At 44.7% G+C, this 27,793-nt stretch overlaps 1 protein-coding gene across 1 annotated transcript in view; it reads left to right on the forward strand.

The window, feature by feature from the left end:
• LOC115644404 (antigen WC1.1-like) overlaps window positions 1-25,854 on the forward strand; it is a 31,691-nt gene extending 5,837 nt beyond the window's left edge. The window contains exons 2-12 of the mRNA XM_030548701.1: window positions 7,344-7,658; window positions 8,139-8,450; window positions 13,094-13,156; window positions 13,243-13,554; window positions 13,901-13,936; window positions 14,283-14,420; window positions 15,298-15,378; window positions 18,649-18,732; window positions 21,331-21,420; window positions 22,546-22,698; window positions 25,627-25,854. Of these exons, the coding sequence (XP_030404561.1) occupies window positions 7,344-7,658; window positions 8,139-8,450; window positions 13,094-13,156; window positions 13,243-13,554; window positions 13,901-13,936; window positions 14,283-14,420; window positions 15,298-15,378; window positions 18,649-18,732; window positions 21,331-21,420; window positions 22,546-22,698; window positions 25,627-25,751 (1,709 nt within the window). The 3' untranslated portion in view covers window positions 25,752-25,854. The remainder of the gene's footprint in view (window positions 1-7,343; window positions 7,659-8,138; window positions 8,451-13,093; window positions 13,157-13,242; window positions 13,555-13,900; window positions 13,937-14,282; window positions 14,421-15,297; window positions 15,379-18,648; window positions 18,733-21,330; window positions 21,421-22,545; window positions 22,699-25,626) is intronic.
• Window positions 25,855-27,793: the final 1,939 nt, after the last annotated feature.

Raw genomic sequence — 27,793 nt, forward strand, 5'->3', positions numbered from 1 at the left:
CTTTTCCTACTGCTAATTGTACTGCTGCCACAGTGGTGAAGATTCTCCTTAGAGATATTGTACCCCGTTTTGGCATCCCTCTTGTGCTCGACTCAGATCGCGGACCTCACTTTACTGGTCATGTCCTTGGCCATTTAGAACAAGGACTGGGCATTTCACACTCCTTTCATACACCCTACCACCCCCAGTCTAGCGGGAAAGTTGAGCGTATGAATAGGGAACTTAAGTTTACATTGGCTAAATACTGTCAGGAAACAGGATTAAAGTGGCCTCAGGTACTTCCCTTGGTCCTGTTTCACCTTCGTACTCGCCCAACCCGCGCATTGGGATTATCCCCCTTTGAACTGCTCTATGGACACCCCCCTTTCAAAGGCGGGGCGCTACCACGTGCTGATGTTTCACTATTGGGAGGGGATCATATGACTGCGTGTCAGTTTCTCTCCCTACAGGCTCGCCTCCGTACCCTTTGGAAAGCCTCGCAGTTTTCCCAGACCGTGCCGCTGGAGGAACAAATCCACCCGTTCCAACCAGGGGACTTCGTCTGGGCCAAAAAGTTCGTTCGTGACGACACCCTCCAGCCAAGGTTTACTGGACCCCACCAGGTTCTTTTGACAACCCAGACTGCAGTGTTCCTGGAAGGACGCAAATCTTGGATCCACCACTCCCACGTCAAGCCAGCTGTAGTGGACCACAGTGACGGACCAGCAGCTCTTGTCACCACTGAGGACACTGCCTTCGACCAGTGGACCAGCTTACCTCTCTCAGACATTAGACTTAAATTAACTCGAAAAAAATGAGAGGACCCTTTATTCTGACAACTGTATGTTTTTTATGCTTTTTCAGTTTATTTTCTGCTTATGAAGATAATGCTTTTATTAGATATTCCCACGAGGTTAAAACTCGTATTTTAGGAAATAGAAGTGATTGCTGGGTATGTACTCAATTTCCAGTAAATGCAGCACAGGGACTCCCCTTCACACCCATTCCCCTAACCACTGCTAATATGACTTGGATGCCACCGACTAGAATAAAAGATCCAGTCCAACCCAATCTTACATGGGACAAAACAGAAGTGCCAATTAACAAATATCTCAGGGTAACCAATCAAACAGGATCACTGTGTTTTGTTAAAGAAAAAGGGTCAACTTTTGTGGGAACAAGTAAATGCAACATATATTTTAATGGCACCGCCTTTAGTAAAAATCTTGGCTTCAAGCCTTGCGCATCCCACTTATCCCATATGTGGATCCCTCACCCCGATCCAACCTTTTCAACTTTTTCATGGAGGGGCAGGTTTTCAGAGTCAGTTTTTAAAAAGCCCTGCTCAGATCTCGAAGGTGTCCAACTAATTGTTAAAGGATACACAATTGCCTTCTACAACTGCTCAAGCAGTACTACACTGCCCTTTGAGGACAACACTACCAAATTGTGCCTCTGCAGTTCACACAACGATCCCTCTGCGTTACCAGGGGAACAGTGGTACAACGGGTGGTGGGTTACCTCCTACTTTGAGAAATGGAATACCCAAAACGCATTATATGGAACATACTGGGTGTGCGGGCCCAAGGCTTATTATTTTCTCTCCCCTGATTGGGCAGGGTCATGTTATTTGGCATGGCTAGCACCGCCTTCTCGGATCTCCCTCACTCCCCCTCATTTTCCCCACGTTCGTAACATCCGTGAAACTGACAGAGATATTAATCTCCGTGATGGTTTGTCCTGGCAGCGGTGGGCTGGTCACACTAGCTTGAAGGGTGCCATCATCCGTCTACAGGGACTATTAGAATCTTTGACCAATGAAACTGCAACCCTATTTGAGAACCAGGCCGGGGAAATGTCCCAGCTGCGCCAGTTGGCTTTGCAAAACAGAATGGCTTTAGATATGATGTTAGCAGCCCAGGGAGGAACTTGCGCCCTCATAAATGAAGAATGCTGTGTTTTTGTAAATGACACCTACTCTGACACTTTTCAACGTACCAAACACCTAAGGGAAATGGCTAAAAACTACTCCTCTGGCCAGCCACCTTATAATTGGTGGGGAGCCTTATGGAATTGGCTGCCCGGATTTGGGTGGGTTAAAAACCTCTTGGTGGGTGTTGTTGGGGCCATGGTAGTCCTTATAATACTGTGTTGCTGTATTCAGTGTGTCCCCTCCCTCATAAACTCATGTAAGTCAGTTTATTCTTTTCCCACTTCAGCTAAAAGCCTTACTCTCTTCGAATTGGCCCAGGCTGAAATTGCCAAGCGGCCCTTGAGATCTTGAAATAGGGTGTAGCTTTTTGATTAATAGTTATCTCAAAGCTACAAATGGAGGAATGTTGGGTCTAAACTTTTGGTGAACTTTGGAGCCAAAAAACACCCAGACTGGCCGTCTCTGCATAATCCTTTCTGAACCTTTTTTTGAACAAAGCACTGACCTGCAAACTACTCATGACACCCCCTTCCTCAAGTAGCCATTAGCCTTTTATCTCTATGCATTTACTTGTTAAACTTGCTCTTCCTGTAAAATCTTGATTGATTATGCATGACCATTATCTTTTATTAATCACTTTGTTTACTTCTGTGTATAAATATTGATGCTCACCCCTAATAAAGGGGCCACACTTATTCTAAAGCTTTGGGGTTAGTGTGAGCCCGTTGATCAACGCATTTGTGTCTGGTCTCTGACAAAATTGTGGGCCCATATTCCAACTCCGCACAACCTCGGGTGTTGGAGAGGTGAGTGAGGACTTGCTTTATTACCTAACATTAAGGTTGAATTAGCAAACATAAATCCATTTCCTAACTTTTGACAGCTTGAATCTGCAACTCAAATAACGTTTTTTAAAATTTAGTTTTATGCGAAATTTCCTATGAAAAAGAGAAAGGTAAAACCAAATTCTATTATATGCAACCTACCACTCACCTCCCCCTGTGACCCCTCAGTGGGGTTTGACCCCTACTTCATACCTTTGGGACTGGAGGCCATATTGCTGCTACTATTTAACCTGCAGAACTAACAATATTAGCTAGCAGCAGGAGAAGGCTGTTATCCAAGAGTAGGGATGGGTTGCTGGGTCTACATGATGGTTGTGGGGAAATCCAGCCCGGTCTGGTTCTCTCTCCCTCACTTCAAAATTGGGGCAAGTCCCATTCCATATATTACCCCAGTTTGTGTGATTTTTCTGTTGGACCATGTGCTGAGCAAGCAGGATGGCTGGGGGAAATCCACTCTGTGTCTCTTTTAGTCCATAGCCAGGTTCTTGGGGTTGTAGTCCCATGTTCTGCCCTCAGAGTTTGGGGTGTGGTGGTAAATGAGCCATTGAGGCCAAGTGCTGGGTTTGGGGATTTACAGAGGAGTGGGCAGGAATCCAGTCCTGCTCTCTTCCCCTTCTACAGCTGCCCTGGTAACTCTGTGCTGTTCACAGTACAGTGAATGCTGCTGGTGTTGCTTTGATGTTGGTGTTAGCCTGGCATGGGAAGGGTCAGTGATTTTGACAGGCTGCCAACATTTTCCTGAGGAACTCAAATGAGAGAAGGGAAATGGCAATTTGAACACTGTATATCTTATCCAAAGCTGAATAGTGTTTCATGGGACAAAGAAAAGGCAGTGCTGTAGCCACAGGAGATTCCCTCTGCTGAATAGTCAAGACCTGTTGCAAACAATAGAAATATGAGAGCTCAAAGAAAGATCAGTAAAGCCCGGACCCACAAAGGGAAATAGACATTGCAAAACATATTTTTAAGAGCTTAGAAAATCACAAGAGTGACATGATTTACAACATCTGAGTTAGGCACCCTATACAGTGAGTGGGAATGAGATAGACGCCTTAGAATGGGACTCACAAAAGCCAGCTCACTAGGCAGGGAGCCTTGTAAACTAGTCAATGGGAGAAGCTAGTGGGAGGGGTGTGTCCTCAACTCTATACCTCCCACAGAGACAGGCACCTAAACAGCAATTAAACATCTGTGATAGGTCCAGGTCAGGTGCTGCAAGGATACCAGAGCCTGGGCCTCAAGCCAAGCCCAAAGGTCTACACAGGAATTTTTAGCCCTGAAGCCTGAGCCCCATGAGCCTGAGTCAGCTGACTCAGGCCAGTTGCAGCCATGTCACAAGTCTTTTATTCCAATGTGGATGTACCCTAAGTCTGAGCTACAGGGAGGCACCAGTCTCAGATTGTGCTCCAGGAACTGGGGGAAGAGAGGCATTTCTGTGCCTAATTCTGGTCCAGAGTCCGATCTGGTAGACATGCTCAGAGGACACCTAACTCAATGAACAGCAAAAGGGAGCGTGAGGAGGAAGGAAACAGAAAAGTAGAGTGCCACTTTTATCCCAATAGTTAACACACTCACCTAGGATGTGGGAAATCCCCAGTTCAAGTCCCCTCTTTCCCTGATGAGGAGGAGGGATTTGAACAGAGACCGCCTGCCTCTAGGATGAGCATGTTAGACAATAGAATGATTCTTTCTCTGCCCAATTATATTTATTTAATTAAAGTGGAACAATGTCAATGAGAGAGAGACCCACATCGGGATGTCTCATAGCCCACCGATGAAAGCCCTGTCCTGAGTGGCAGTAGATCCCTGGAAATAGATAACTTTAATTCTGCCCTGTAATTACAGGGCAAGAGAAGGAGGGATAGCTCAGTGATTTGAGTATTGCCTTGCTAAGCCTAGGCTTGAGGGGGCCACTTAGGGAACTGAGGTAAAAATCTGTCTGAGGATTGGTCTTGCTTTGAGCAAGGGGTTAGACTAGATGATTCCTGAGGTTCCTTCCATCCCCAATATTTTATGACACCACACAATAACTTCCATTTATGGTTAATTCATAATGGTATTTGCTGTCCCAAAGTAGATTAAACAGATTTCATATTTTCCCCTCATGGTGTCAAGGGAGTAGGATCAGGCAGGGGTGTTCACGGGTGTGCTTCTCAGAACTCAAGTGAGTCAGAAACCAGAAATCCCATGCCACAGGAAACTGGGAAATTTTGATTTTTTTCCCTCCAAATTAAAATTAAAATTTGAAATTTCATACAAGCAAAAATTCCAAAATTTTGTTTCAGAAAAATTAAAACATTTTGTTTTGACCCCATTGCCTTGACTTTTATGTTTATTATAATTGTAATATTACATAATGGAACATAAAAGTAGAAATGATAAAGCATAAATGAATCATTTCAGCATTATCAAAGCAATAGATTTTGATAATTTTAATTTAAAATTGAAAAAAATCAATTCAATTGTTGCAATTTTGTCAAATCATCATTTTCCAATGGAAAATGTTTCTTTCTGAAAAATTCAACTAGTTCTTCTCAGAACCATACTGGGAACCACTCTCCTCTCCTAGGTCTCCGATATGATGCCTCTATGCATGCAGCCTAGAGTAGACAGCTTAGTTTCCTGCAGTTGTATCACATTGCACACATGGGTGGCTGGTGATCTGGCCATTGGGGGGAGGCTAGTCCCCAGCCTCTCCCGTTGTGCCCACAGCCCCTTTCTCCCTCCCCTTGTGCCTAAGGCCCTGCCTCTTCTCTTCTACCCCATCCCCTCTAGGAGCCCAGAGCATCCCTCCATGACGTCCAGCCCTAGGGCCAGGGAGTGGAGGGGCAAGGTCGCAGCCTCAGTGCTCCAGACAGGCAGGTGATGTGGCTGCAGCACTTCCAGGCAGCCAGTCCCATAGTGCCAGGCTGTGTGGCTGCAGCGCCCTCAGCCCCAGTGCACTGGGCAGTGTGGCCCCACCACCAACCAGCCAGCTTGGGACAGCCAGGGCAGAGCACTGCGAACCGCAGGAGGGAGTCTGGCCTGGAGGTGGAGTGTGGGCAGAACCACGCTAGGCTGTTTGGGGAGGCACAGCCTCCCCCTGCCTTTGATACTTGCTGCCCATGACTGCAGACTCATATTTATTCTATTTTCCTTTCTTGCCACTAGGTCTCTTTCACTTTTGCTCCTTCTCAGCTGATCCCAATGATTATATGTGCTTCATATTATTTTTCCTCAAACATATTCACTTCAATTTTCCTGAACTGAATCTCATTTTGATTTCCTTATCCAAGGGCCATATAGCAAGGGTGGCTAAACATACTGGCCCACCGAGCCACTGTACGATGGGCTTCAGAAGTTCGTGAACCAGAGCGCACCTGTCAGGAGCCAGGGCTTTCGACTTCAGTCCCACTCTTGCAGAAGCTCTGAGCCTTAGAAGGTGCACCCCACAAGCTGAGGTCCCAAGACCCGCCTCCCTGCTGGACAGAAGCTCCTACCCCACCGCTGCACTGCAAGGCAGACGTCCTGAGCTCCCCGCCCCCCTTGGTCTGGTAGGCAGAGAAGGGAGGGTAGAAGGGGCTTGCGAGCCATAATTTAAGAGTAAAAGAGCAGCATTTGTCTTGCGAGTCACAGTTTGGCCACCCCTGCCATATAGTGTCATCAGGATATAAGCACAATTCCCCTTTGACTTTAGTGTGGATTTATACTTAAAAGTTTATAGTATAGAATGGGGCTTTATATTTTTGCTTAGGATTTGCCACTTTTCAGTGTTTACAGTTTCTCTCGGTTTTGTGTAATCTGAGACTTTCACTATACATAACACAGTGCCATTTTATCATTGCATTTTGTGTTCAGCCCTGCAGCGATCACATCCTAGCCAAAATCATATCTAAGTCAGAATGCTGAATGCTGAAAGCTTGATTTTGTGAGAAACTTTATCATATGCTTTACTAAAATAAAGAGTTATTACATCTGTTGTATTCTTATCATCCATTGATGTGGTAGCTATTAAAAAGCAGTATAAGCTACTTAGCATGACTTGTTTCTTCATAAATTTCAGCTGTAAATGGCTTATGGTTACATTGGATTCAGGATAGGAATACGAATTACAGGACTGTAGTAATCAGGATCACTTGTCTTTCTTACATAATTGTTAAAATAAATTGGTGCCATATTTGCTTTCCTCTAATCCGCTATTACCTCCTAATTCTTCAGCATTTACAAACATAATTATTAGTACTTAAGGAAACTTGTGAGCTAATAATTCCTCGAATGCCCTCTAAGCTTATTTTCAAATACATGTTTGAAAAGATTTGTGTTTTAAAAGCACAACTGATTCTGCAAATCCACAGACTCTCAGCTAGTTCTTTCTCCTAGGAGAAAGCATTCGGGATTAAGCCTTATTCCCTTCTGCACTTTTAAGATCTCTTTGCCATGTTTTAATCACTTTCTAACTCTGCAGACTTCTCTTTATGTTTCTTGTCAAAGATAGATTTTTAAAAGCATTTGACTATTTCATCTATTGGAGCAGTGTCAATGATTTGTGTGGAAGCTGTTCAGTTATCATTATATTACATATTACCCATTGGGATTCATCCTTGTAGGGAGCAGGCGGATCAGGCTGGCGAATGGGCCGGGACGCTGTGCCGGGAGAGTGGAGATTTATTACAATGGCACTTGGGGAACAGTCTGTGATGATTCCTGGGACCTTCCAGACTCCAATGTTGTTTGCAATCAACTGGGATGTGGACACGCCATCGATGCAACTGTCTCTGCTCATTATGGGCAAGGATCTGGGCAGATCCGGCTGGATGATGTGAACTGCTCTGGGAATGAATCTGATCTCTGGGACTGTCCTTCCGGGGGCTGGGACCAGCACAACTGCAGACATAAAGAGGACGCAGGAGTTCTCTGCTCAGGTCTGTTCTGTGAATGATCTCAGGAGTTTGGTTACCAGGGGATTTAATGAAGTATATGGGGGTTTGAGGAGAGAGATGAGGAGAACAGAAAGTTTATCTCCGTTTCCTTTTCTCTGTCTGTCTTTCTTCCTGATCTATCCACCTGAAATGGTCACCATTAAAAAGTCTACACTGATAACAGTTAATATCAAGGGGTACTAGAAATATTGCGTTATTACCTTAGCTTTAGAACATGTATTAAATTCTGGATCTTGGGTAACACTGTGTGTAACTGTTGGTGAATGGTGTATTTTAAATAACAATTCCATTGTTAATATGTCTGTCACTGGTCTCCAGAAAAGTCTCTCTGACTCATGAAATTTATCTTGCTTCTGTAGAAGAATGTGCAGGTTTGTTAGCAATCTCAGGGATTCAGCCTTGAAACCACATTGTGTTTCAGAATCCGAAAATGTCACAGCCAACTTCTGCATTTCCTTCTAGAGTTCACAGATCTGAGGCTGGTGAGCGACAGTGACTGTGCTGGGCGGCTGGAAGTTTTCTACAATGGGACATGGGGCAGTGTTTGCCACAGTCCTATGGATGCAGCCACCAGGGCACTTATATGCAAACATTTGGACTGTGGAGACAGTGGGATTCTTGAAAAAGACTTTACATATGGAATAGGCTCTGGCCCCACTTGGGTGGATGGTATTCGGTGCGATAAGCAGCACGGTTCCCTATGGGAATGCCCATCAGATCCATGGAATCAGCAGTCATGTAACAGAGGACAAGAAACCCACATCTCTTGTGAAGGTAAATAGTAAACTATTTGTACTATATAAACACTCAAACCGCAAGTCTAACTTGCTGACAGGTTTTGATATAATTATGGTATTTTATATTTTCATTATATTTTATGAAATACATAGTTATATTCTTTTAACATACTCAGCAATGGCACAAACTTGTTTTCAGTTTCTGAGGTTATAGAGATAGGAATGTAGTCTGTTAATAACAAACATGGAAATCAATTATTAAAAAATACACATTACGCAGAATGATCAGTTGTGACCTAATCCAACACCCAGTGAAGTAATCAAATTGTAGATTTTAAGGTCCGAAGAGCCTGCTAAAATAATTGAATCTGGCAGGCCATAGAGAATTAACCAGTAATTTCTGCATCTAGCCTATACATTCTGGTTTAGCTACAGCATGTCTTTTAGAAAAACCTCTCATCCTGAATTAAAGACTCCAAGTAATGGAGAATCCACCACAACCTTTGGTAATATGTTTCACTGGTTAATTATGGTGACTGTTAAAAAAACTGTTCTGAATTTGTCTAGCGTCCCCTTGCAGCCACTGGATCACGTTAGGCCTTTGTGTACTAGATAAAAAAGCTATCTGCTCTCAGAAATCTTCTTGTGTAGGTACGTAAACACTATTAACAAATAAAGCCCTTCACTGCCAAAGTGAGTAGGCAGTGTTTCATACTCCACTTCAGAGCTGCAAAAACTGGGATCAGAATCCTGCTGTCTGCTGTGGCAAACTTAAGTGTCACCCATACAAGAACACTGCTTTCCGGAAAGCATTATTGACCCCATTTTATAGATAGAGACCAGACATAAAAACTGTCTCAAGGAGTCTGTAGTATAACAAGGCACTGACGGCAAATCACTTGCAAATCTAGGCCAATGTCTTAACCTCAAGACCACCTTTTTCACCTGTTGACTTCCATGGGTATTGGCTCCGTCCCCTAGTGAGATCCAGTAAGTGCTATCCACTAAATACTCCTGGGGGAATTCTGCACCACTGCGCAATGCAGAATTTTGCAGAAATGAACGTTATGTGTACAGCATTGGCTTTCCCCCCACAGAAATGGGTTGCAGTGCTGCTGGCCACCACTAGAGACCACTGGACACAGCAAAGCCCAGCTCGCACATAGAAGACACTACTGGGGGGAGGGGAAGGGAGCTAGAGGGTTCCCAGGAACTGCAGTTCCCAGCACATTCTGAGGGAAGAAGACGTCAGCACACAGGAAACTCCACACAATCCTGGGACTGAGCATCAGGCTCTTTCTCCCTTTGGATCCCTGGCTTTGAGGGGTAGGGAGGAGCAGGTGTCTGGGCTGTGGGGGGGCATGGCTGAGCTCTGGGGGGAGAGAGCATGTATCTTGGCAAGGGGGGCCACCGCAGCTGGGCTTGGGGAGGGAGAAGGTCTGGGTATCTGGGCCAGGAGACCCCTGCAGCTGGGCTCTGAGTGGGAAGGGGTTTGGGTGTACTGGCTGGGGGAAGGCTGTGGCTGGCCCGGGGGAGAGAGGTTGTGGATGTCTAACCTCCCAGCTAATGTCTAGGGGGCGGCGAGGGGGCAGAGAAACAGAAACTGGGTTGTCATAGGGGTTTCTTTAACTCACTGCTCCTGGGGGAATATTTGTGTGTCTGTATTGTTACAAACATACTTGCTGACAGATATTTTGAAATAAATTACCAAAATAATTGAAACTGGCATGATTATATAGTGTTATTTTGAAAAATAAAATTTTGCAGAATTTTAAAATATTGTGCACAGAATTTTTAATATTTTGGTTCAGAATTCCCTCAGGAGTAGACTGAAGAACAGTAGTAGTGTGGTTTTATGGTTAAAAATCTTCCTGGGAATAATGATCAGAGGTCTGGGCTGTGAAGTCCCTCGACAGGTCCGTGTCTGAAGCATTATTTACATTACTGTAACACCTAAAGTCCCCAAGGCCTCAATGCACCAGGCATTGTAAAAACACAGACTGAGAAAGGCACTGCCATAAGAAGTTTACAGCCGAGACAGATGGGAGGAGATGCAGAGGGACATGGAGATGAAGTAACTTGCCCAAGGTCACACAGCAGATTGAGGGCAGGGGCAAAGATAGAACACAGGTCTTCTAAGTCCTAATCTAGTGCTATAACCAGTATCAATACACTGCCTCTCAGTGTGGGAAGGTACAGACCTGTAACTCCTATATAGGCTGTTCTTAATATTAACAATCCTCTTCTATTGGTTCCTGCAGGGTGAGGGTGCATTTCAATTCATGTGTCTGTTTATATTCCATTCACCTTTCAGGGGATTCAATGATGTTGTCTGAGTGGGGAACTGGAGTAAATTCCAAGCTGGTCTACACTACAAAATTATGCCGACCCTGCTAATTTGCACCAGGGAAATCCACACCGTAGAGCGATGTCATTAAGCCAACCTAAATCCCATGTAAACAGCACTAGGTCAGGGATGTGGATTATCTACACTGAGAACCTCTCCCTTCAGCATAGTGTCCACACTGAACATAAGAACACAAAAATGGCCATACTGGGTCAGACCAAAGGTCTACCGATAGTGGTTAATGCCAGGTGCCCGCAGAGGGAATGAACCTAACAGGCAATGATCAAGTGATCTCTTTCCTGCCATCCAGCTCCACCCTCTGACAAACAGAAGCTAGGGACACCATTCCTTACCCATCCTGGCTAATAACCATTAATGGACTTCATCTCCATGAATTTATCTAGTTCTCTTTTAACCTTGTTATAGTCCTAGCCTTCACAACCTCCTAAGGCAAGGAGGGCCACAGGTTGACTGTGTGCTGTGTGAAGAACTCCCTTTTATTTGTTTTAAACCTGCTGCCCATTAATTTCATTTGGTGGCCGCTAGTTCATATATTATGGGAACAAGTACATAACTTTTCCTTATTCACTTTCTCCACATCACTCATGGTTTTATATACCTCTATCATATCCCCCCCAGTCTCCTCTTTTCCAAGCTGAAAAGTCCTAGCCTCTTTAATCTCTCCTCATATGGGACCCATTCCCAACCTGTACTCATTTTAGTTGCCCTTTTCTGAACCTTTTCTAGTGCAGTATATCTTTTTTGAGATAAGGAGACCACATCTGTATGCAGTATTCAAGATGTGGGCGTACTATGGATTTATATAAGGGCAATAAGATATTCCCTGTCTTATTCTCTATCCCCTTTCTAAATGATTCCTAACATCCTGTTTGCTTTTTTGACTGCTGCTGCACACTGCGTGGACGTCTTCAGAGAACTATCCACCATGACTCCAAGATCTCTTTCCTGATTAGTTGTAGCTAAATTAGCCCTCATCATATTGTATGTACAGTTGGGGTTATTTTTTCCGATGTGCATTACTTTACATTTATCCACATTAAATTTCATTTGCCATTTTGTTGCCCAATCACTTTGTTTTTTGAGATCTTTTTGAAGTTCTTCACAGTCTGTTTTGGTCTTAACTATCTTGAGCAGTTTAGTATCATCTGCAAACTTTGCCACCTCACTGTTTACCCCTTTCTCCAGATCATTTATGAATAAATTGAATAGGATTGGTACTAGGACTGATCCTTGGGGAACACCAGTAGTTATCTCTCTCCATTCTGAAAATTTACCATTTATTCCTACCCTTTGTTCCCTGTCTTTTAACCAGTTCTCAATCCATGAAAGGATCTTTCCTCTTATCCCATGACAACTTAATTTACGTAAGAGTCTTTGGTGAGGGACCTTGTCAAAGGCTTTCTGGAAATCTAAGTACAATATGTCCACTGGATCCCCCTTGTCCACATGTTTGTTGACCCCTTCAAAGAACTTTAATAAGATTAGTAAGACACAATTTCTCTTTTCAGAAACCATATTGACTTTTCCCAACAATTTATGTTCTTCTATGTGTCTGACAATTTTATTCTTTACTATTGTTTCAACTAATTTTCCAGTACTGACATTAGACTTACCGGTCTGTAATTGCTGGGATCACCTGTAGAGCCCTTTTTAAATATTAATGTTACATTAGCTATCTTCCAGTCATCGGGTACAGAAGCTGACTTAAAGGGCAGGTTACAAACCATAGTTAATAGTTCCACAATTTCACATTTGAGTTCTTTCAGAACTCTTGGGTGAATGCCATCTGGTCCCGATGACTTTTTACTGTTAAGTTTATCAATTAATTTCAAAACATCCTCTAGTGATACTTCAGTCTGTGACAATTCCTCTGATTTGTCATCCACAAAGGACGGCTCAGGTTGGAAAATTTCCCTAACATCCTCATCCGTGAAGACAGAAGCAAAGAATTCATTGCAATGACTTTATCGTCTTTAAGTGCTCCTTTTGTATCTCGATCGTCCAGGGGTCCCACTGGTTGTTTAGCGGGCTTCCTGCTTCAGATGTACTTAAAAAACATTTTGTTATTACCTGAAGTGGTGCAGTTGCGCCATTGTAGCATTTCAAGTGTAGACAAACTCTTAGATACACTGTCCTGCCAGTTACATAAAGACACATGCATGCCAGCTGGGAACTGATCAAAGCCTTCAAAATCTAGAGAAACACTGGAAGAGCTAATTATCGAAATTACCAGATTTTAGTTTTGGCCAATTTATAAAGTGCTGCAGCACACATGCACACAGTCCATTCACCTCAGCATTTTATTTCCACAGGTAGGAGAAGGAAACCATCTCAGAATCCATTTGCTGAATGCCTGAACTCTACGAGCTGCACAGGTATCTCTGCCTCTCTGTGTCTCCTCCTCAGTCCCTAAGGACATTCCCAGCTGTCCCAGTAACACGCGAGGTTTCTGCATTTCCAGGCCAGGAGAAGTTACGCATCATGGGAGGAAACAGATGCTCGGGCAGAGTGGAGGTTTGGTACCGTGGTTCCTGGGGAACAGTTTGTGATGACTTCTGGGACATGGCAGATGCTAACGTTGTGTGTAAACAACTGGGCTGTGGATCTGCTGTATCTGCCCCAGGCGAGGCTGCATTTGGCAAGGGGACTGGTCCCATCTGGGTGGAGAAGGTGAACTGCAGAGGAACAGAGTCATCTCTCTGGGACTGTCCTGCCATGCCATGGGGTGAGAGTAACTGTGATCATAAGGAAGATGCTGCTGTGAATTGCTCGGGTGAGTGACAGGAGATGTTTCAGCTTTATTATATAATTTTTAAGGGGGAGCAAATGTCACAGCAGCTGGGTCTCCATTCCTGTCCACAGACTAGGCCTCCTTTTTCCTTAATGGATGGGATGTCTTGGGACTTCTTGTATTCTAATGTGCTATGGCATCAGACCATGTCACTTCCTTTATCCAGCACAGGCTAAGCCACTAAGCCTGTGCTGCTCTGAGGAAGATATCATGGGTGAAACGTAGGTGATGTGCAGAGGCGCATGGGGACTCAGAGGAACAATCATGTAATAGCATGTCACCATCCCCTCACTCCACACTCCAGTTCTCCTTCTTTTTCCCCTTGCAGGTGTGACAGAAACAACAGCTTCACCAGATACAACAGGTAAGACATTCTCTTCCAATCAAGGGTTAAATTTACCTAGTGCCAGGCTAACAGGGGGATGAGTTAGAACCTCCAGCCTGGGATATTGAGTGTGAAATCTAAGGGTGATTGACACCCGGGTGGGAGCTGCAGGCAATGTTGAGCAGGATAATTCCTGTCTATTGGTTCTAGCTACCAGGGCCATGATTTAAACAGCAGCCTGTGAGCTGCCCCCATGGTGCACAGACTGTGTCCCAGCCCATTACCCTGCTTCCTAAGTGGTTCAGTCAGACACTGGTGAGCTCCTCTTGGCCCCCCTGACTCTTATAGATTAATCTCTCCCTGTTGCATGTTCATTTCCATCCAGCTACCCCACGCCCCCCTCTGACCGACAGTGGGAGAGTCACGGTGCCTGTTGTCATCTGCATTATCCTGGGAGTCCTTCTCTGTCTGCTGTTAATCATTCTGGTTGTGCAGGTGCAGAGGGCCAGGGCACAGCACAGAGGTGGGTCCTGATAGTGTCACTGTCTGAAATGTCTCTGCAATAGCAGGGGGAGCTGCGGCTGTGGAGAGCTGTGGGCACTGGCAGAGCTGTGAGGGGGCCTCAGGTCTATGCTAAGTCTTGTCTTATTTAATATTGTCATTGATGACCTGGCTGTAGAAATAACCAGGAGAGCCACAACACTTTCAGATGACACTAACCTGGGTGAATTTGAGAGCAGTGGTGACAGAGAAATAATAAATAGAGGATTAGAGCGATGGTAAATATTAGCAAAAAATAGAGATCACGTTAGGGGAGAGTACAAGGAAGTGCATGTGAGGGAGGGCACTGAACAGAGAGACTCAGTAGGAGGGAAGAAATTCTGGAACAGAGATTGGGTGATAATTGCCAAAAAATCAAAGACAATTCCAATATTTGGTACTTTTCATTTTTTAAAAAGCGCAAAAACATCCGCTAGTTAATACCTACACAGTCCCTAGGCAGCATATGTGGAAGTACTAAGTCTATAAATATATCTATATGTAAGTGCTGTTTTGCTCATAGCTGTGAACATCAGTTTGGGAGAGGAATTATTTGGGGTGATACCAGGGAGAATAACAAAGATTAATGAGATTAATGTATAGTGGGAATTTTTAGGCTAAATATGAGGAGAGACTTGTGACAGGGAACTAGCCCATGGGAACCATCATCAAAGAGTTGTTGTGGAAAGGGACGTGGACTCCGTCACCTGGCACATTCAAATGTAGGCTGGACTGAGCATTGGGAATGTGCTGTAGGGACTGGTCCTGGACTGGCCCCAGAGCACAGGTCTGGATGATCTAATAGGGTTTCCTATCTATAGTTTCTATGACCCTATGCAAACATTGTCCTTTTTTTTCAGGTGCCACAAGACCCTCAGATCCCGTGTATGAGGAGATTGATTATAACCTGATGGGAGAGAAGCAGATATTGGGTCACTCAGGTATGTGTTTCTCATTCCTACTGAGCTTTCCATCTTGAGGCCATGACCACAGATAGATATCCTCAGCCACCAACTTTGTGAACCCTGGACAGCTGTGGGCATTGGGCTTGTGGAAAGACCAGTTACTGAACTCATGTAAGTGCAGTGATGGATTATTCACTGGACCAATGGGGCCTGTGTCCAGGGTTCCCAGGCAATTGGGGGGCCCTGGAAAAATCAGTGCTCCCACACCCCGACCTGCTCCGACTGCCTCTCCTGCCCGGGAGTGGGATCAGGGTGCGGGGCACGCCTCACCCTGTATGCCTGCCCTGCACTCCTGCCAGGGAGAGGGGGAAGCCCCCACAACCTGACCCTGCTTCTCGGAAGGAGCACTGGGGCAGGGTACTATTGAGAGAAAGAGTGGAGAGGGGCTCCCACTTGCTCTGGCTCAGGGCCCCACAAAACAGTAATCCACATCTGGTCAGGTGAGCCTCCTCCCCAGCAGACTCTACTAGACCCCATTCTCAGGACAGCCAGTCTCATCTGCCCATCTTGTAGCCTTGGAGTGTAACTAACTGTGGGTCAGCAAAGTGACTGTCTCTGGGCACAGGCTATACTATCACTGGGGGGAGGGATAGCTCAGTGGTTTGAGCATTGGCCTGAACTGGACTGTGAGTTCAGTCCTTGAGGGGGCCATTTAGGGAACTGGGGTAAAAATGTGTCTAGGGATTGGTCCTGCTTTGAGCAGAGGGTTGGACCAGATGACCTTCTGAGATCCCTTCTAACCCTAATCTTCTATGATTTGAGAACTGCTGGAGCAGGGGATGTTCTGTGCCCCCCTCCCACTACAGCCTCTGATCTGCTCAGTTGGCTCCCTCCTGTCCTAGGGTCAGAGTTCAGCTCAGGAGATGTGGGTAACTTTGAGTCATGGCCCTTTATACCATTTTGACTCAATATCAATCAGTTTGGGAACATGCTACTCTCAGTTTAGGACATTGTGAGGCTCTTTTGAGCATGGTAAGTGCATCCAGTTGGTCACAGGCTGTGATCCTGGGAGGCGAGGGGCCTAATCTTTCAACAAGGTGGGGGTGTCAGGGTTCACCCCCAACTCTGAACTCTGGGGTACAGATGTGGGGACCTGCATGAAAGACCCCCTAAGCTTATATTCTACCACTTTAGGTTAAAACTTCTCCAAGGCACACATTTGTTTCCTTGTCTTTGGACAGAATATTGCTGCCACCACCAAGTGATTTACACAAAAATTCAGGGAAGGATTACTCGGAATCTCTATCCCACCACTATATCCCCCCAAGGCCTTTACCCCCTTTCCTGGGGAGGTTTGAGACTAAAATACCAACCAGCTGACTTTTACCAACATGAGCTCAACCAGATCCTTTGTCTTTAGGACCTTGAAATCAATCAGATTCTTAAAAGAAGAACTTTTATTGTAAAGAAAAAGTAAAAGAATCACCCTGCAAAATCAGGGTGGAGGGTAACTTTAACACACAGAGGATTCCCCTCTGGGCTCAGCTTCCCAGTTACAAAAACAGGAATGAAACTACCTCTGTAGCATAGTGAAATTCACAAGCCAAAGCAAGAAATAACCTAACACATCTCCTTGCCTTCCTCACAGTTTCTGTGGTTTTAGATGGATTATTCCAGGTATATTTTTCAGGTGATATTGTACATGCTTGTCTTCTTCCTCTGTCTGGAGAGAGAACAACAAACAAATCCTTCCCCCCTAGCTTTGAAAGTATCTTCTTTCCTTATTGGTCCTTCTGGTCATGTGCCAACTAGGTTATTTGAACTGCTTAACCCTTTACAGATAAGGCAATCCAGTACAGCTGCCAAGGAGAGATTCTATGCTACTGCATACAGAAAGGTTGCTACCCTTCCTCATATATTCATGACAGGGGAAGAGGGAGTATTTTGCTTTAAGAAGTGGTGTTACCTGTACAATTTATAACTCTGCCCCTACCATCCTCATGGATACTCAGGGCATAATATAGGGCTGCCCCCATCCTCATGGGTACTCAGGGCATAAGGGACCTAACTTTATCCTTCTGTGGGCTAAGCGCTAACACCATTCTGGATGGTTTCAGAACACAGTCAATTCCTTAAACATGTACAATAATTTATTAACAATTAGCAACAAATCAACAGAATACACACACCAAGCATCGTATGCTCTCCAGTTCCTATAAAACAGACGGACGTCTTCTGATGGCCAGTCAGGGTCGTGGCATCTGTGCTCTGGCTTCTGCACAGTCTGGTCCTGCAGGGTTAAAAGGTCTTGAGCTGTAGCCTAGAGTTAAGTTCCAACAAGCTTGTCTTTTGACCCTCATTATGTAGTTAAAATAAGGATTTCTCTTATCTACGCCTTAACCAATTATTTTACTTGAAACATAGCTATGCAAAAACACTAACCAATCATCTGCACTATACAGGGGTTCACACAAGTGAGCATGTGTGCTATTCCATGCCATAACAAAACTAACTTTGGTCGTTATGTCAGTTTCTTTACTGAATGCTGAAAGTAGTGTCTGTTGGCTATTTAAGTGTATTTTTAATGTGGCTATCTTGCTTTCCTTAATTCTGATTCAGAAGGGTATTTAGATGAAAATTTATTGTGATTCATTTCATAATGACTTTTCAAGTTGCTTGCTTTGTAGTGACCAAGCAATGCACTGCAGATAAGGCCCAGGGGTTTGCCATCTTTAACAGTGAATCAAAATCTTCCTTCCATTCTGACTTAAAACTTTGTGTTTTTTCTTCATGCTTGTGTTTCTTACAATCTGAAGACGTCATTGTTATCCACGAAATTAACGTAGGGTTAAAACTTAAATCTAAAACTATTCAAATGTGACATATGAACAGTAAACACAGCCTGTATTCTGTGGAATGCAGGGAGATCACGAGCACCTGAGGTCCACACAGCACAACTTTTGAATACAGAATGATGCAATTTCCTGATATAATGCACATGTGAGTGAGAGCCTCTTTTTCTATCAATCTCACTCTCACACTATCAGGTTCACTCAGTAGGAGCAAAAACCAAATTTGAAATTCTTTCACCAATTTGTATAGCTTTTTTAAAAAAATGATGTTAATATTAATTTTAGCCACAACTTGTGTTAGACCGTAGTTTCTCCACAAGCTGCACTTTAACTGTAGAAGAGCTATGCCTGGAATATATGGATGCTATAAATCCTGCTCTAGGATCGGGTGCATCAGCCCACAGTCAGTTTAGCTGCTATCATTATGATAACATCTCTTTTGTTGTCTCTCCAGTCTCCTATGCAGAGGATTCAGTGACGAAACTGCAGTATTACACCGGGGACAGTGAGGGGGGAAACGATTCTGGATCAGAACAAGGTAATGGGGTAAGGTGGCAGACAAAGACAAAGACTCAAATCTGAGTGGAGAATTTAATTTCCAAGGCACTTTCCCTTCACTAGATTTCATGGCACAGCACTGATTATATCCCTTCTGGTGGGATCAGATTTAATCAGACTTTCAAATATTTCTGATGAACCCTGTGATGGAAATATGTGATCAAATTCTTTTGGCCCAGTCCTCTAATTTATCTAGGTCCCTCTGTATCCTATCCCTACCCTCCAGCGTATCTACCACTCCTCCAAGTTTAGTGTCATCTGCAAACTTGCTGAGAGTGCAGTTGGTTTCACAAAAGTCAGTTCTGGTGCAGCAGCTACTGTCAGTGTGTCCAGTGTTAGCTCAGCACCAACATAGATCCAGATTCCATGGAAGGGCTTTACATTGCTATTGGATTCAGTGGGGATGGGTCTTCATTTATTCACTCTAATTTAAGGTTTTGTGTGCCAGTAATACATTTTAACATTTTTAGAAGGTCTTTTTCTATAAGTCTATAATATATAACTAAACTCTTGTTGTATGTAAAGTAAATAAGGTTTTTAAAATGTTTAAGAAGCTTCATTTAAAATTAAATTAAAATGCAGAGCCCCCTGGACCAGTAGCCAGGACCCGGGCAGTGTGAGTGCCACTGAAAATCAGCTTGCATGCCACCTTTGGCACGCATGCCATAGATTGCCTACCCCGTTCTAGTATGTTAAGCTTAATTTGTATTTTTGTTTATTTGCTAGGTAATCTGATTTGATCTCTTTGTTATCACGTATGATCACTTAAAATCTATCTTTTGTAGTTAGTAAACTTGTTTTTTCTTTATCTAAATGAGTGAGTTGGAATGAAGTGCTTGGAAATCTTAGCTTAAGGAGAAAAGGCTGTTGCATTTCCTCTGTCCATTGAGAGAGAGAAAAACTGGATAATAAATTCATACTGGTAGGGGTTTTAACCAGGGCAGGACAGTACAGCTCTGGGGTCCTAGACTGGGAAACTGGCAGTTGTTTTGGCTGTAGTCTCTCTATTGTTGGTGTGACGGGTTGGATCACAGAACCCCCCTTGGGAGCAGCCTCCCTATGTTCCAAGACTACTTCTACCACTGCTTTCCTGCCAGCCCGGGACTCCAGAACCCTGTCTTGCTGAGCCAGACACTCCCATCTGCTCCAACAAAGACCCAGGGTCTGAATTACTTGCCCCAAAAGTTGCAGGTTTACCTGAAAGCAGCTCACAGAAGTGTTCTTGTCTTTAACACCCAGAATCCCAACTCCTTATGGGGTCTAAACCCAAATAAATCCGTTTTACCCTGTATAAAGCTTATGCAGGATAAACCCATACATTGTTCACCCTCTATAACACTGATAGAGAGATATGCACAGTTGTTTGCTCCTCCAGGTATTAATACATACTCTGAGTTAATTAATAAGTACAAAGTGATTTTATTAAATACAGAAAGTAGGATTTAAGTGGTTCCAAGTAGTTACAGACAGAACAAAGTAAGTCACCAAGCAAAATAAAATAAAATGTGCAAATCTATATCTAATCAAATTAAATACAGATAATCTCACCCTCAGAGATGCTTCAATAAGTTTTTTCTCAGAATGGACCCCTTCCAGGCCCAGGCACAATTCTTTCCCTGGTACAGCTCTTGTTCCAGCTCAGGTGGTAGTTAGGGGGTTCTTCATGATGGCTCCTCTTTCAGCCAGCGGAAGACGAAATGGAGGGGTCTCCTCGGGGTTTAAATAGACTTTCTCTTGTGGGTGGAGACCCCCTCCTCACCCCTATGCAAAGTCGAGCTCCAAGATGGAGTTTTGGAGTCACCTGGGCAAGTCACATGTCCATGCATAACTCTTAGCTTTTACAGATAGCATCCATTGTTTACATGCTAACTTGAACGTCCTCAAGTAGGCTTCTTATGTGGATTGGAGCATTCCAAGATCCATTGTCCTTTTAAGTGTTTCTTGATTAGGTACTTAACTTCCACATTCCTTTCTCCAGGAACTGACCAAATGCCCTACTAAGGTTATTTAGAAATCAAGCCAGTACACAGCTAATATTCATAACACTCATAACTTCGAATACAAAAATGATAAATGCATACAAATAGGATTAGTACATTCAGTAGATCATAACCTTTACGTAGATTGTTACATGGCATATGTAGCATAAAACACATTCTAAGCTTATTTCCATAAAGCCGCTGGTTCATACAGTGACTGGTCAGAGAGCCTGCATGTAACTGCAACTGAGTGTGTCCCTACCTGTGTGAATGCTGGTGGAAGTGTAGGACTGGGAGTGGGTCTGCAGCTTGTCGCAGCAGCACAGTGTGAGACGGAGCCCAGGCAGGTGAGGCAGAGGGCTCAGTGGTACCCCAGTTCCAAGTGGCACCCTGGGGGGAATCGTCACAGTGACACCACTCCTAGTTTACAGAATGTCCATGACTTTCCCATTTCTCCTTGATCACCCTGTGACTTCTCCTACAAACGCCGGGATAAATAGTCTGGGCTCCAATGCAACAGGCACTTAATGGGGAACTAGAAACCTGCTCAGGAACTGGGTGTGTTCAGAGGGAGCTGAGTGTTGTGTTTGCTGTTCCAGAGGGAGCTTCCCCTGGGGGGTCTCAAGTGGATTACGATAACGTGGAGGAGCCTGCGTTGAATGATGACCCCCAGACTCCAGATGACCAAGGTGAGGAGTGAATCTGCCTTTTGGGAGCAGCGTTAGCTCAGGAAAAAGCTAATAATATTGTCTTTGTAGAGACAAAAATTGTGCTTTATGGGTTTGCTTTTGTAAGGTGCTGAGCATCTTCAGTCCTGTTGCGACCAATGGGAGCTCAGAGTGCTCAGCACTTCACAGGATCAAGTCTTCTGCAAGCAGCTGTTTGACAAACTCTTCTCCCATAAAACATGCTGTGTGCACTGGTTTAGTCCAGAGATGCATTAAGAGGACCAAGAAATAGCAAAGCATGTGGTGACACAAGTCACAATAGAGGCACGTTAGCCAAATAGTGTGACTCTAGAAGGAGGTTGTTCACCCCCATGACTCTAGAAGAAACTTGTTCTCCCCCTGCCCACACTGCCCGATTCTAGTCACTGATCCCTGGCCCTCACTTTCATATACACTAACGTTACTCACAATATTAGGGGACAATCTCTCTGTGCACAGCCCTCTGATTTGCAGCAATGGTCCCTCTCCACCATTCCTGCCTGTGGTGAGTCCACTAATCTAGACGTTAGTTTCACATGCACTGTGATAGGTGAAGGGATGTACAGATTTCACACATAGACCCATATCTTGTTCTGAACTGGTGATGCAGCTTCCAGAGACTGCAGACTGAGGGTGGTTTATGGGCCAGACTAGTTCAGGGAAATGGAACAAAACAAGATTTTAACCATAATTGAAAATTTAGGAAGTAGGTTATAAACAGAAGAAATTAAAGTGTCATTTATCGGTTACTAATTACTAATTGATATATAATTAGTATAACAACAAATTACAGTGAAGAAATCTTCCTCTGACATAGACCCTACCCCCAGCCACCTCTTTCCAGATCTCCCACACCCTCACGTGGGTTTCTGCTTTAGGTTCCGTCCAGCAATTTACAGACACATCAAGTCCTTAAAATGTGTCAGATAAATGTGACCTCTATAAAATTCCTCTGACACGGAGCTTGTAGGGGAGAAGGGGACTTTTGATCTCTTATCATTGTGGGAGTGTCAGTACCTCAGGGCCCTTCCTGCCTGGTGTATAATTTATTTCTCTATTCAGTGGAAGATCTTTTCTCATTATCATTCATTCCTGTCTCTGTTTCAGAGGGCTCTGCCTTGCCTGGAGATGTCCCTGGGGATAGTTATGATGATGTCAGAGAAGTTTCTGACCCTGAAGATGATCCTGGTTCAGGGCAGTGTGCCCAAGAAGTTACTTGGGCCCCTCGGGAGAGTGACAGGAATAGGGATTCACAGAGAGGTGAGTGGGGAAAAGTCCTGTTGCAATTCTTGCAGTTTGATTGCTAGTCTCATTATGGCTTGGTCTATACTACAGACTTAGGTCAATGTAAGGCAGCTTACATTGACCTAATTCTGACACTGTACACACTACAACCTTGCTCCTGCTGATGTAAGTGCCCTACCACACCAACATCATAACTCCACCTCAACTCGAGTCATGGGGCTTATGTCAGTGCAGTTGCGGTGACACAATGTCTGTGTAGACACTGCCTTACTTACTTCAGCTGCTGGCTGTCATTCTTGTCAATTTCATGGCTGCAAGCTGGAGCCATGAAATTGACAAAAAAGAGAGTTTGGAGTGGGGGGCTCCAGCTAGAGCCTGGTTGCTCCCAGGATCCCTGCTCCCAGCCAGGCTACACTCGCCCTGTTCCCCACTCAGAGGTAGGCGGTGCCTCCCAGGCTCCCCTGCTCCCTACTCCCAGCCGGGCTGCACCTGCCTGGCTCCCCACTCCCAGCTGGGCTGCTGCCTGGGCTCCCAGGAGCCGCCCAGACTACAGGCACAGAGCTCCACGCCAGGAGCCCAGGGGGCCAGCCACACTCCTGGCAGCAGGAAGCGGGGATCTGGCTCCCAGCAGAGGGAAGTCAAGAGATCAGGGGTAGCCAGGCTCCTCACGGGGAGCTGCATGGCTCTCAGCCCCCCACACTGCCCTTCTTAAGTCAGTGGAAGAGCTCTTGGTGAGGACCCACACAACAGGCAGAAGGAGGGCTGTGGGTACATGAACCATTGCAGGAATTACTGCGATGGCGTAAGTGACCTAAAATAGGCCAGCTTAAGTTTCTAGTGTAGACTTTCCCGATATTTGGTAAAAGACACAGCTCCTAGACTTAGATGGTTACATGAGAATCTCAGCTTTCAGTTTAAGAAAGGAAGATTTCTAGCTCTCATGGTTGCAGAAAGAAGCCTCAAATCATGAACCAAGTTTAACCTAAAGGCTTAGGAACCAGAAGACAAACAGAAACCAAAAGGACACCAAAATGTTTGTTTTAATCTCCAGATTTTTAAGCCAATCTCTTGATATTTGAGGCTTTACTCCCGATTTCCAAACACTTAGGAGATGGCAGTGCTGGAAATGTCTGTGTTTCCCAGTGACCCACAGGAACAATCTCGGGGTGAGGGGGATGTGGGTTATGCAGCAAAGAAGTGACACTGGCCAAAGCGATGGTTGTGAGGAGTCTCCTCTCCTTGTAGAGCTCTTTGCATGGACACATTTGAGATAGCAATTGCAGAAAGGGTTGCAGAGCAAATAACCTGGAGCAGCCTCTACTGACCACTAGAAGTCACTGTCACTTCACTAAAATACAGCTATTGTTAAACTAACCTTCTCAGCTGTATCCCCACCCTGACTTCTGCTAAACACTGTTAAATGGACTGAGATACCTGATGATTCCTAGATAAGGCCCTAATCCTGCAAACACTGGAGCCCACCTGTCACTCTCATCACATGAATATTCTCACTGACTCAAGGGTGACACCAGCCTCTTCCTAGTGGGGGGACTGAAGTGAGCCAGACAGAAAACTAGGGGGGGATGTGCTTCTCCTCTCCATGAGGTCCCACGCCCCTCTGTGGCCCTGCCCCCTGCTCAGGTTGCAGGCTGGAAGCCAGAGCCAGGCAATGACAGGCACTGGCTGATTGCAGCTGTTAAAAGCTGTCCAGGCAGGGGAACCTGGCTCCGGGCTAACAGAGCCCTTAGGGGGCGGGGCCTTGGAGCCTGGGCCAGAGCAGGTCAGTCTAGGCCACTGTGAGGAGCCCCAAACTGTCCACCTGCCTTGGATGATGCATCTCGGCAGGCAGGGACATGGGCTGGGGGCTGCTGTTGGTCACCCGGCACCCGGCCTGGGCTAACTTCTCTGCTGCTACTGGAGCTGGGCAGCCAGCCAGCAGCCACCACTCTCTCTTCAGAGCGAGTTGACTGGAGAGCATCTGCTACTGGGTGGCTGTGGGGCTGCTAAAACAAATTTTGGGGTGGCTATAGCCCCTAGAAGCCCCTCCCTAGTGCCAACTTCAGTGGGACTGTCCAGATCAGCAAAGTTACATGAGTGGATTTGCAGGATCAGGGCCCAAACAAGGTGGCAGGGCCCTGGATGGTAATGGGAAGAACAGGGCCCTGTGATGGGGTTAGTTAGTGGCCTGGCTTCAGGTTTGAAATCACTCTCTTCAGTGTGCATATGGACCCAATTGTACCAGAGCACTTCACAGTCTGAGGCTGAGCTCCCACTTTGCACCTGAGGGGAAAGTGGGTTGGGATGAAATGTGCATTTCATTGTACTTGATGAAAATAACAAATGCATATTGTGTGGGCAGGATGAAGCCTGTGATATCCTCCCCTTTTGGGTTCCTTGCCCGTCCCCTGGGGTAGGGCCTCTGACCTGCTCCTCCCCACCCAGTCTCACCTGGCACATGTCACCTTAGGGATTATGCTAGCCATTGGGAGTTAGAGCAGCCCCTACTGAAGCATCAAGGAGGTCTCACCAAGTCACTGGCATTCCCACCCTTAGATTATGGAGATATCCTATCTCCTAGAGCTGGAAGAGACCCTGAAGGGTTATGGAGTCCAGTTCCCTGTCTTCACTAGCAGTACCAAATATTGATTTTGCCACAGGGCCCAAAGCAACTCCCTCAAGGATTGAATTTACAACCCTGGGTTTAACAGGGTAATGCTCAAACCACTGAGCTATCCCTCCCCTGCACATTTCAACATGGAGAGAATCTATTCCCAGATGTTTTCTTTATGGGATATAATGGATTAAATTTGGCAGAATCCCAATCAGAGGAACAGAGGAGATAATTCACAGCCCATACTATAGGCTGCTCACCCATGTTAGGTGAGTGCACACAGGTGTAGAATAGATATATTGGCTGTAATGTGCCTCCTTTGATATTTTTAGATTGGAATCTGCACTCCCTAAGAAATGAAGGGGCCTCAGGGACTGAGAGAGAGAGCCCATTCCCGCCTCCTGAAGACCCAAGTTATGATGACGTTGAAGCTGGCATCCCTGAGACATCAATATAAGAATGACTGAGTTCCAATCAAATATCATGTGAGGATGTAAATGCTGTATGATTAGACTCTTTCTCTTCTGAATGCTAACTGGGCATGGGGGCATCAGAGATAGTCCCTGGCATGGATCTAGTTCAGTCGCCTTTTATATTGGGGTTTTATGCAGTTGAAAGAAATATAAGTGTGACTGAGACAAGGTCTGTGTTTTTGCCTGTAATTTCTCATTGATATGATTGCCTGAAACTTGTCCTGCTTTTTTATTCCTAATATTTTCTTCGTCGTGCATTTTTGCTTTTTCATATTGAATCCTTTTTAAAAGTTTATTCCATGAACAGTGCTTCTCTCACAAGGTGCATAAGGGATCATAAGAAAGTGAGATGGAGTCTGAACCACCAAAAAATAATAATTGCAAAATGTCATGTCTCGGTATTGCAGGTTGTTCAATAGGATGCTGGATGAAGAATGAACATTCCGTCCGTTGTGTGGTAACGGTTAAAAAATCCAGTAACAGAATAATCCTAACTCCAGAGATGACCCTAACTGCCATTCAAACTCCAGACTTTCCTTTAAAATCCAGGAGGATAAATGGACATTATTTATAGGAACCTTAATGCACACACACAATTAGATAACAGTTAAAAGATACCTCCGTCCCATCCTCTTCTCTTCTCCTCTGTACAGATTCATATACCATGCCCATTACTGTAGCATTGGAGCATCTTTCAGTGGTGCACTAAGTGTAAGGACCTTCATCTTTGGTTTATACTGATTTTTTTAATGAACATTTGCTGAGTTTTACAAAAATCGTTATTCTGTTTTAAACAATTTTTACCCAAATTTTAGATGTGCTGGATCCATCTCCCTGCTCCAGGAGAAATGGCAGCTTGGTAACCTGAATGGCCCAGGTTACCATGCCATCATCTCTCTTTCCAGAGTGGGAAGCCAGGTCAAAAGCACTGGAACAACTTGAGTGGTGGTGTATATACTGGTGTCAATCCCACACCCACCACACACCACATACAGAATACCAGCTTTACAGATAGCGCAGATTGTCATCAACAGTCAAAGCAAAATAAAGGTAGTTATGATATGATAAAATGGGTGGAAAACAAAAAACTGTATCTGCTTCCATTTCAGAACATACAGAGGGTGAGGGGGGCTTGAAAGTTAAAAAACAAATAGACAAAAAAAATCCTAGGAGAAGAGAGTCATATTTCCCTGATATTTCCCCCCAAAAACTGCCAAGTTATTTTTTTCTACTGATTGTCCACCTTTTTTTTAAATTTTGAGATAAACACTGAGGCATTCCCCAGAAATTTCAAACAAAATAAAAATCTAAAAAGAAGGCCCTTAATTAAGTGACATTATTGTCTTTCATCATATGTGTTCATTCTGCCTCCATCCTGTGATCCAGGGAGCCAGTAGAGACAGGGCACACCATTCCAGAACTCTCATGAGGCCTGACACTCTCATTGTCCCAATTCACTCATATAATCTATATCTAAAAGGTGTTGTGTAAGATGTTCTATGCAAACTGCTAAGATGCTGCTCATTAATATAATGGCATGATATATGTACAGGTGCTGTATAAAGAAATAGAGATGTGTGCTGGAAATGTATTTCCAAAATGTGTTAGGCAGACTGTGCCTAAGCTCTGCCTTTCTCAGACAAACGAATGTGTTTTTGCAGCTTGCCTGTGTCTCCAGTGTAAATTAAGCAAGGTGTGACCAAAGACAATGAAGCAAGGTAGAGAAAGCCATCATGGGGGAATTGACCAATTAACCATCTTGATGGGGGATGGAGGCTACACCCCAGAAAGTCTCCCTACCATTTGAAACAGGATCAATGGACTTTGAGAAGATATAAGTAGAGGCAAAAAGTTGTTCTGTCATCCATCCCAGGCAACAGGTCACAGAACCTTCAAGCCTGTAACAGTTGGGTCCTGTGGTGTGGGGGTCCAGGGATGTTGATGGCTTGATGTAAGTTAGGAAACTGACCAGGCAAAGATTGTAACTTTCTAGTATTAAATTTCAGTCACCTGAAAGTATGTTTTG

This window comes from Gopherus evgoodei, chromosome 1, assembly GCF_007399415.2.
Source record: "Gopherus evgoodei ecotype Sinaloan lineage chromosome 1, rGopEvg1_v1.p, whole genome shotgun sequence".
NCBI lineage: Eukaryota > Metazoa > Chordata > Testudines > Testudinidae > Gopherus > Gopherus evgoodei.